This window comes from Onychomys torridus, chromosome 13 (assembly GCF_903995425.1).
Source record: "Onychomys torridus chromosome 13, mOncTor1.1, whole genome shotgun sequence".
Classification (NCBI taxonomy): Eukaryota; Metazoa; Chordata; class Mammalia; order Rodentia; family Cricetidae; genus Onychomys; species Onychomys torridus.
Window position 1 is genome coordinate 66,102,081 of NC_050455.1, and position 10,739 is coordinate 66,112,819.

General features: G+C 44.6%; 1 protein-coding gene across 1 annotated transcript; it reads left to right on the forward strand.

Annotated features, from left to right (window-relative positions):
- The first annotated feature begins 1,172 nt into the window (after positions 1–1,172).
- On the forward strand, positions 1,173–10,739 carry Atp5f1a (ATP synthase F1 subunit alpha). The gene is made up of 12 exons (XM_036205158.1): positions 1,173–1,540; positions 3,279–3,357; positions 5,077–5,246; positions 6,029–6,202; positions 6,298–6,464; positions 6,662–6,810; positions 7,630–7,781; positions 7,881–8,105; positions 8,923–9,030; positions 9,128–9,272; positions 9,691–9,841; positions 10,115–10,739. The coding sequence occupies exons 1-12, from the start codon at positions 1,481–1,483 to the stop codon at positions 10,194–10,196; spliced, it is 1,662 nt and encodes a 553-aa protein (XP_036061051.1). The 5' UTR covers positions 1,173–1,480; the 3' UTR covers positions 10,197–10,739.

Here is a 10,739-nt window from a genome sequence, read left to right on the forward strand (position 1 = left end):
TCTCCAATTTCATAGAGTAGGTGTAGGATGCGTGTGTGTGTGTGTGTGTGTGTGTGTGTGTGTGTGTGTGTGAGAGAGAGAGAGAGAGAGAGAGAGAGAGAGAGAGAGAAGAATGAGAGAGAGAATAATTTATATCCATTTTATTCCAAAGGAGAAAATATAAAACTTGAGACTTATTTGAATCTAGAATGGTGTGTTTCGATTTTGGACCATTCTCAGTAGGACTATCAAACATTCTACTCAGACTCCTTGTGATTATTAGAAGTTTTGAACCTATCTAATTTAGACAGGATTCTTCCCACTCCCCTCCCAAACTGGGCGTTGAACCCAAAGCCTTCTACACCCTAAGCAGCGACTTTTGAGATTTGTTCTTAGCCCCTTTACTGATTGATTGATTAGTTGATTGATTGACAAGGTCTTACTGTACCCAGGTTGGCCTTGAATTTGTTAATCTTTATTCTTTAACTTCCCCAACAGGGTAGCTGGAATTGGAGGACTGAGTCATCAGGCCCAGCTTCCCTGAAAAGATTCTTTTAGCTGGAACCTTAAAGAATTTCAATTCTTTCATTTGTGCTATCAGATCCCCTGTAAGATTTGGGTATTTGGACCTGAGAAACAGAGCACTAGCTGTCCTTCTGGAGGACCCAGATCTGATTCCCAGCACCCACATGGTGGTTAACAGCCATCTGTAATTCCAACTCCGAGGTATTTGACAGGCTCTTCTGGCCTGTGAGGTCACCAGACACAGGTGCACAGACATACATGCAAACAAAGCATCCATATACATAATAAAATAACACTTTTTAATTAAAAAGTATTGGGGTATTTATATAAACCCAAACGGGGGGCCAGCATGATGGCCCAGTGGTAAAGTGCTTGCACTCGGAGCCTGAGTTTGACTCTCAGGATCCACATCAGGTGGAAGGAGAGGACTGCCCTTTGGGCTTCACCTGCAGGCCTTGGCACACGAACGTATACACCACACACTAGTAAGAATGAACACTTAAAATAACGTCAGATTACTTCCAACTCTGGGGCGAGGCCAGGACCTGAGGACTAAACCCTCTGGGTGGGAGCACGGCGGCGCAGGAGTTCCACTGCCCGGGACAGCACTGCGGTGTAACCCCACCAGCACCCGGAATCCTGCTCGCAGCTACTCACGTGGTCGCCCGGGGCAACCACAAGGTCGATTCAAAAGACAAAAAAAAAAAAAAAAAAAGTATGATGAATGCCAGGGAGGCTGGAAACAATTGATTCATTAATCGTTAGTTTCAAATGTTAAAACAAACTATATTAATAGGAAAAGAAAAAAAAAAAAAAAAAAAAAGGAAAAAAAAGATTTACGTCCGGAGGTGAAGGAGAGGGGCGGTACTTCCGGGTCAGGTGGGCTGGCTGCCTTGACCTTCCTTCGCGCTCAGCCATTTTGTGCCAGTCGTCCGGAGGCTGCGGCTGCAGAGGATCTCTCCGAGAAGCTGCGAGGATGCTGACCGTACGCGTTGCCGCGGCCGTGGCCCGTGCCCTCCCCCGACGGGCAGGACTGGTGAGCGCCGAGGCCTGGGCAGGCGGGCGCGGTGGGCGCGGCTGCAGGCCTCTGCGGAGCGCTGCGGGGCTGTGCAGTGCCGTGCCGTGCGGGGCCGGGGCGGACGGCGCCATCTTGCACCGTGGTTGCTCGGCGGCGCGGACGGTCGCTTTGGCAGGCCTTCGGTGCGCGGTGGTGCTGGGGATCCGCCACCTCGGCGTTTCCGGGCAGAGGGGTTTTAGGAGGATTCCGGTCTTGGGGTGAGGGCCGGCCCAGGGCGAAGGGCAGGGCTTGTGCGCTGCGTGTCTGGCCTGTTGAGGCTTGTTCCTGGGGTCTGGCCCCGTTGAAGGTCAAAGGAGCTGTCAGTAGCTTTGTGCGGGTGAACGGGGAGAGCCTGACATTGTCTGAAGGTCAGCAGGCCCGATCCTTTCGCCTCTGCTCAGAGGTCAGTTCAAGGGAAAGGAATACATGAAAGCGATTTTTTTTTTCCAGTAGTTGGTGGTTGTCACTTGGTGCTGAATACGGAAAGGATCGTGAAAAAAAAAAACCGCTAGGTACAGAACAGTTGACGTGGTTTGCACTGTCAACGACGATGGGATTTTTGTAAATGGGCTAGATTAGGGAGAAGACTTAGTGGGGTGGTTTCTTTTTCTTTTTCTTTTCTTTTCTTTTTTTTTTTTGACACGTTAAAAGATTTTTGCCCTTCAGTTGCCCACCTCGTGTTTAAAGAGTTGTAAAATAGAACAAAGCGATGGGAAATGTTAAGTCCGTGCCCATCGCTAAGAATGTTCTATGATGTTGAGAATAACTCTTAGAAAATGTATGACCTTTAAGTCCTATATAATACATTTACCTTTTCATTATAAAAGCAGTGTGAATCCAAAAGGCGAAATAAAATAGAATGGCTATCCTGCTTCCCTAAGAAGACACTGGTAGCATCTTAGTTTCTCTTAGCAGAAAAAAGAGGCATTTTAAGAAAAGATTTGTATTGGTTCCTATTACAGGCTAGCCGAGTCTGAGCTCACCATGGCTGATCACAGTATTGCAGGTAGAAGGAAAAAGGCAGGGGTCCAGGTTACACATTGCTGCTGTATTTGTTCAAGACAGTGAGACAGTTATTTTATTTTCTAATCTACCTGTAGCATTGGTTCGCCCACCCAATTCGCTATTTGCCCTTTAAAGAAGAAAAGTAGGAAGTATACACTGAGGCTCCCCCTGTTTCGATAGTGGTTATCTTACTGAGATTCCCACAACTCAGTTGAAATCTAACAGCAAAATAGTATACCTAGATGCCTTTCAGGGAAGGGTTTTCCTAACATCTGTTTTGGAAAATAAGCTTTCCATCGTCTTGTGTACCAGCAGTTTGCACAATAGATGCTCGTATCGCAGTGGGCTTTCCCACATAATTCTTTGACTTTTAAGCAAAATTTACCAGTTGATCAGCCTAAGCCCCTATTTAAGCTTGTCAGTTTTATGGAGGCTTTGCTGCTTGTTTTGTTGTTTTTTGAGACAGGGTCTTGCTGTCCAGTTTTGGCTGGCCTGGAACTTACTATATAAACCAATGTGGCTTCAAACTCCATATGATCCTCCTGCCTATGCCTCATGAATGCTGGGATTACAGGCATGTACCACCATCACAACCAGCTTGTGAAAGGGGTGTGTGTGTGTACACGTGTACATTCGTGTACAAGTATATGAGTACAGCTTATGTGTGGTGGTTTTTCTAGAGTCAAGTTGCTTAAAGAATGTTTTGTACTAGGTCTCCAAAAATGTTCTGAGGTCATCCTTCATTGGTGCAAGAAATCTCCATGCCTCTAACACTCTACTTCAGAAGACTGGTAAGTCAGTTTTTTAAATCTACATTGTGGAGATTTTTTTTCCTCATTAAATTTTTTCTCTTTTAAAACATGCTGCAGAAACTTATTTGTACCATTTAAAATGCCTTGTCTTAATCGATTTTCTTTGTCGAATAAAACTATCTATTTCTCTGTTATGCTGTCTGACTTCTGATAATTTCTTTTGGATGAAAACAATATACATATGTAATAGGCACCCTCTGAATTGTGAAAGTTTTTTTTTTTTTTTTTTTTAAACTTATGTAAGAAGTGTAAGAAAGTCAGGCAGTGGTGATACATGCCTTTAGTCCCAGCCCTCAGGAGGCAGAGGCATGCAGATCTCTGTGGTTCGAGGCACACTTACAGAGTGAGTTCCAGGATAGCCAGGGCTATTTCACAGAGAAACCCTATCCAAAAGGGGGTGGGGGGAGTGTAAGAAAATGAACACCCACACCCCCCAAATTGATAGGCTTTTTCAAATACAATCACTTCTGTTTTATACCTGCAGGTACATTAGCATTAGGAAAATGGGGGGCAAAGATACATAAAAAGACAGTATGGTTGGGGATTTTTTTTTGAGATGTGCTGGAGGGCTTTCCTTCTTTTTGTCTTGGAGGTGCTGGGGATGGAACCCAGAGCTTTGTAGGCAAGTACTACTTACTGGTCAACATCCCTGGCCATATATTGGTAATTTTAAAATAAAGGTAAAATCTATACACACACACACACACACACACACGTGTATAGTGTAAGATGAGCACTATGCTTGGGTGCTTTAAAGGGGAAATTTTATAACTTCTTGGTTTGTTTTTTGCATTTGTTTAGTGAACAGCACATGCATGTGAGCCATGCTGTATGTGTGGAGGTCAGAGGACAGCTTTCAGGAGCCAAGTCTCTCCTACCTTGTGGGTCTCTGGGGCTGGAACCCTGTGTACCAGGCTTGCTGGTGCCTTTACCCAGTGAGATCTCACTAGCTGCCATTACATCTTTATTAGCTGTGGTGGGTGGGGGGCACTGCGTGCCGTGAGGCATTTGTTGAGATCAGAGGACAGCATTTTGAGAGTCTACTGTCTTGGGGGTCAGGGTTGGGGTCTTGGGTTGGTCAGCCAGCACTTTCCTGAGGAGCTAGTACTCCTACTGCTTTTTTTTTAATGTACCTAATTTTAGAGTATTCGAGTTTAGCCAAAAATTTGGATTTTAACATATATACAGATTCTTTATAAATAAAATGAGAAAAGAAGATAACACATTAGGAAGGGGAATATTTATTTTATCAGCTTTTTGTCTATCTAGGTTGTTGTCTGCCTTGTGAAGAAGGTTTTCCTTTCAGTCACTTGGAGTTTTCAATAATTTTGACAGTGATGGATATCCAATTTTATAAAAAAGATCTATGTATTTTTACTTACATGTATGAGTGTTTTGCCTGGGTGTATGCATGTGTGTGCATGTCTGGTACCCACGGGGGCTTCAGATTCCCTGGAACTGGAGTTAGATACAATCGAGAGTTGCTGTGTGGGTGATGAACTGAACCCAGATCCTCGGGAAGAGCAGCAAATACTTTTAGCCACTGAATCATCTTCTCTCCAGCTCCAGATACCTGCTTTTAAAATAGAATTTGTATTATGTTTTAGAAAGATTTTTATTACCATGAAGCAGTTATTAGGAAATGGATTTTGAAAAGCTGTTTAGACCAGGTTATTTAAATGAGGTGTTCTCTCTCAGGCACTGCTGAGATGTCCTCCATTCTCGAAGAGCGGATTCTTGGAGCTGACACATCTGTTGACCTCGAAGAGACTGGGCGTGTCTTAAGCATTGGTGATGGTATTGCCCGAGTACATGGGCTGAGGAATGTTCAAGCAGAAGAAATGGTAGAATTTTCTTCAGGCTTAAAGGTAAATTACAAAGTGGGGTTTTTGTTATTTTAGGATCTTCGGCTTTGGTTTCCCATTTAGTAATTAAGAGCTTGTCAGAAATTAAAAATGTTTAAGTCTCAGTTTGCCTCATTTACCCCCTATTACAGATTATAAGAGAATAAACTAGAAACGTTTCAGTTTAAGTGCTGATAAATAAATTGTGGCCACTGGCACCAAAATTAACATTTTAATGAAGGTTCACACAAATTTCAGTGAGCTCATGTCACTTCTTTTGTGGCTGTTAAGATTGTTTTGTGGCCGGGCTGTGGTGGCGCACGCCTGTAATCCCAGCACTCGGGAGGCAGAGGCAGGTGGATCTCTGTGAGTTCGAGGCCAGCCTGGTCTACAGAGCTAGTCCAGGACAGGCTCCAAAGCTACAGAGAAACCCTGTCTTGAAAAACAAAAACAACAACAACAACAAAAGATTGTTTTATGCAAAAGCATTTGGTTACTAGAACTAAACTTCCCCTGTAAGAGTAGATCCATTACTAAAAGCTGAGTCAAAGTATAGCTGTCTGAAGCTCTACTGATACTTCATTATTGGAGGTTGGTGTGCAGTGTGGAGGTCAGGACGGCCTTGAGGAGATTCTCGAACCTAGCTGTTGGATGAAGTCTTCACCAGAGAACATTAGTTGAAAGAGGTTAGATACAGCAGGTGGAGGGGACCCTGTCCTGCTGTTGGTCAGCTGCTGCTGTTGGGATTACTTACTGCTGTGGTGGGGAGCCCCTCTGGTTTCATTATTCACTGTCCCTTTGTGCAGGGTATGTCCCTGAACTTGGAACCTGACAATGTTGGAGTTGTCGTGTTTGGAAATGATAAGCTAATTAAAGAAGGTGATATTGTGAAGAGAACAGGAGCCATTGTGGATGTTCCAGTTGGCGAGGAACTGTTGGGCCGGGTAGTTGATGCCCTTGGTAATGCCATTGATGGAAAGGTGGGTTAATGCTTATTGGAGGCCAGTGTGGCAAACATCAAAACTAATTTTGAGGGGTCCTTTTTATTTATTTTAATGTTTTAATATTTTTACAGGGTCCAATTGGTTCCAAGACCCGCAGACGAGTGGGCCTGAAGGCCCCTGGAATCATTCCCCGAATCTCAGTGCGGGAACCAATGCAGACTGGCATTAAGGCTGTGGATAGTCTGGTGCCCATTGGTCGTGGTCAGCGTGAGCTGATTATTGGTGACAGACAGACTGGGTAAAGACTCAGATCCTGTTAAACGTTCTAACTGGTATTGATCCTAAGTAATAAATGATTTGTGTGTTTATTTTGAGTGGTATTTATAGCCTTGGCTGTACTGGAGCAGTGGCAGGTGATGCTGGCAGTTAGCAGTGCTCACAGGATTTTGCCTGGAAGTTCTGTAGTTAGTGACACTCATGCCACTCTCTTTAAAGGAAAACATCGATTGCTATCGACACAATCATCAACCAGAAACGGTTCAATGATGGGACTGACGAAAAGAAGAAGCTGTACTGTATCTATGTTGCTATTGGTCAGAAACGGTCCACTGTTGCCCAGTTGGTGAAGAGACTGACAGACGCAGGTATTGAAGAACTTTAGTCTTAGGGCCGTTCTGTCTGCTAATCTTGGAGTCTCTGTGTACCCAAGGCCAATTTTACTCCAGTGAACTGAGGGTCTAATAGAAATCAAAACAGAAACAAGGAAATGCTGTGAGGCATCACTTAACTAGAGTGCTGCTTTGTATATTATTACTTTAGATTATTGTTTTGGTTGGTGAGTTTTGGGGCTGTTTTTGTTTTTTGTTTTTTAAATGTTTTAAATTTTTTGGGGTGGATGGGAGAACATTGATACAAAGCCTGACTGTCCTAGAACTCCCAGTGTAGACCAGGTTGACCTCAAATTCACAGAGATCCTCCTGCCTCTGCTTCTGCCTCCCAAGTGTGGGATTAAAGGCGTGTGTCACCATTGCTGGGCTTGATTTGGTTTTTCTGAGATGGGGTCTCATGCAGCTCTGACTGACCTTAAACAGTCGTCTTGCTTCTACTTCCCAGGGTTAGGGACTAGAGCCTTGTGCTGGGGTCACTTCACTGGGTGTAGCCCACCTGTCCCTGGGGGCACTGGACTTGTTAGAGCCAGGAGGACGTGGAACTCTGCTGCTCTTTTATCCCACTTCCTAGGATTATGGGCTTGCTCTGACTGGAGCCTGTTGAAAATGGGCTCTACAAACTGAGTTCTTTCCTTCCTTTCCCCTTTATGTGGGTCTGGGAATTGAATTGTGTTTCAGGCTTGCATGGCAAGCCCATTAATTAATTATACAGAATGCAGGTACTGGGCAGTTTTGTTTCATAGCCTCTGATTTAAAACTTACAGCTTTGTAAAATGGAACCTTTTTTCTCCTCAGATGCCATGAAGTACACCATTGTGGTGTCAGCTACTGCTTCTGATGCCGCCCCACTTCAGTATTTGGCTCCTTACTCTGGCTGCTCCATGGGAGAGTATTTCAGAGATAATGGCAAGCATGCTTTGATCATCTATGACGATTTATCCAAACAGGTCAGAGGATGTCTTTAGAGCTTGTGTGTTTGCATCAGTGGACATTACCAGTCACAGCTGTTTAGCAGTTGAATTTCACCGCCTTCTTGTGTACTGCAGGCTGTGGCTTACCGCCAGATGTCTCTGTTGCTGCGCCGACCTCCTGGGCGTGAAGCCTACCCTGGAGATGTGTTCTACCTGCACTCCCGGCTGCTGGAGAGAGCAGCCAAGATGAACGACTCTTTTGGTGGTGGCTCTTTGACTGCCCTGCCGGTCATAGAAACCCAGGCTGGTGATGTGTCTGCTTACATTCCAACAAACGTTATTTCCATCACTGACGGACAGGTATCAGATTAATGGCTAAGGTGTTTGATTATTAAGGCCCTGGTTGGGGCAAGTAAGCATGAATTAGTAAATGGCCTTTGCTTTTGTTTTGTTTTGTTTTTCGAGGCAGGGTTTCTCTGTGTAGCCCTGGTACCTTTCGCTTTTTTTTTTTTTTTTTTTTTTTAAATGGAATACTGTAAACAAAACTAAGGAGAATAGGGACTGAAGAGATGTCTCAGTGGTTAAGAGCACTTGCTGCTTTTGCAGAGAATTGAATCCCAGTACCCCTTTGACTGCTCATAACCATCTGTAACTCTACTTCCTGGGTGCTTGGCTGGCCCTAGCTATCTATATAGCTGAGAATGACTTTGACCTACAGTCCTCCTAGTGTTAAGGTTAAAAGCATAGGCCACCCTACCTGGCTGGGCATGCTTCGGTTCATTATTTTCTAGCCTTAGAAAATTATAAAGTGTGTTTGAGAATTTTTGTTACTGCCCTTGTTTTAGTTGAGACTGGGCCATTATGTAGTTTAGACTGGCCTAGAATTGCCTGTAGCCCAGACTGGCTTTGAATTTGCAGTGATCCTTCTGCCTCTGCCCCTCAGTGCCAGGATTACAGGCACATGCAACCTGCATGTACTCTTTGAACATAAGTATCTTCTCGTCCCCCCTCCTGCCCCCCCCCCCCCCCATATCACCTTTTTCAACAGTGGGTATGTAGAAAGGTCACTTAGCAATCTTACTCAGGTTTTGGGTTTCAGCTTTTGGCACAGTGACTTAAATTTGAAAAAAAAAATATTTTTTTAAAGCTTATTAATGTCTGTATTCTTGAATTGCAGATCTTCTTGGAAACAGAGTTGTTCTATAAAGGCATCCGCCCTGCCATTAATGTGGGTTTGTCTGTGTCCCGTGTCGGATCTGCTGCCCAGACCAGGGCCATGAAGCAGGTGATTTTACCTCACTTTGTTGGGGAAAAGTGTATTAATTGTTTGTATACTGCTGTGTGTGACGTGGAGTCACGTTAACATCGGCTTGTCTGCTCAGGTGGCTGGTACCATGAAGCTGGAGTTGGCTCAGTACCGGGAGGTTGCTGCTTTCGCCCAGTTTGGTTCTGATCTTGATGCTGCCACCCAGCAGCTCTTGAGTCGTGGGGTGCGTCTGACCGAGTTGTTAAAGCAAGGACAGTACTGTGAGTTCTTTTCACTTGGTCAGCTGCCTATTGTCATTTAGGGTCTTGCCCGGTCTACAGGGCTGTATGTATGTACCACAAAATCTTCTGACAGAGAAAAGCCACCTGTTTTATTTCACTGATGTAGTCCTTATCACCGTTCAAATGTAGTGTTAGGAGATTAGTAACCAGGAAAGTCAAATATACTTAATACATCTTCATGTTGTGTGAATGTGGAATTTAGCAGGTTTAGAAGATTAGTAGTGTGTTTTTATCTTGCCTAAGAAGCCCAGCGAATACGCCACAAGTACTGTGTAAACACTGCCAGGTTGTAGGCGATGCTGACGAAGGTTATAATACTACTCCTGGGTTTTGCAGAGGACTGTGACTTTGGTAAAATGGCAGTAGAGTAACTCATTGGATATGTGTCTGTTTTCAGCTCCCATGGCTATTGAAGAACAGGTGGCTGTTATCTATGCAGGTGTGAGGGGCTATCTTGATAAACTGGAGCCCAGTAAGATCACCAAGTTTGAGGAGGCTTTCTTGTCTCATGTTATCAGCCAGCACCAGAGCCTCTTGGGCAATATCAGGTATGAGTGGACTTCGTGGCCTCTGTTGTGTTTGGTGCAGTTTTTATAGTCTTTCTTTCCCTGGGGTCTTGCTGTATGTATACTAGCCCTGCCTGGCCTTGGTGCTCACTATGTACGTGGTGCTTCTCAGTGTTTGACTGACAGTCTTGCAAGTGCTGGGATCTCAGGTGTGCACCTAACAGTTGTCTTTCAGCTCTCTAGGTTAGCCTTGTCAGTGAGTCTAGCCCAGGCCATTTGCACTAGTCACTGAATCTTGCTTTTATTTCCAAACAGGGCTGATGGGAAGATCTCAGAACAATCAGATGCAAAGCTGAAAGAGGTCGTAGTAAACTTCTTGGCTGGGTTTGAACCATAAAGCCCCATAAAGCCCATGAACACTGCTTTGGTTTTGTCATTTATTCGGTAAAATCAGCTCCATTTGTAAAGGATTGCTCCATACTCGTCATGTACAGAAATCACATAAATAAAGGTTCCATGTTGTGTGCCAGTTTGTGTGGGGACAGGTGCAGGTCTACACTGTGGCTTGTAGGGGGTGGGGGGTCCGAGGACAGTCTGTAGGAGTTGGTGCTCTCCTTCCACTATGTATGTGTGTTTGGGACTATGACTCGGGTCATCAGGAGTGATGGCAAGTGCCTCACTTGCTGAGCCACCTTGCCTGTCTTCATGGTGAGTTCATAAGTTCGTTTTTGTAAGACAAGGGCTTACTGTGTTTCCATCAGCCATGGTGTCCCCAGAACTCACTTGAGTAGCCCAGGCTGCTCTTGCCACAGCTGGCAAATTACTCTCTTAACCCATTCTACTTAAATATTGGTACAGTCAGCATGGCTAGATAGCTCAAGGCTGATCACTTGTGAGATTGTAAAACCCTTTGTGATTGATTAAAGAGAAATCTGCTGGA

Excerpts from the sequence above, each read along its gene's own strand:
- Atp5f1a (XM_036205158.1), top strand. The coding sequence starts at position 1,481 with ATGCTGACCGTACGCGTTGCCGCGGCCGTGGCCCGTGCCCTCCCCCGA. Across the intron at positions 6,203-6,297 it reads GTAATGCCATTGATGGAAAG|GGTCCAATTGGTTCCAAGAC; the intron begins GTGGGTTAATGC and ends ATATTTTTACAG. Across the intron at positions 6,811-7,629 it reads GAAGAGACTGACAGACGCAG|ATGCCATGAAGTACACCATT; the intron begins GTATTGAAGAAC and ends TTTTCTCCTCAG.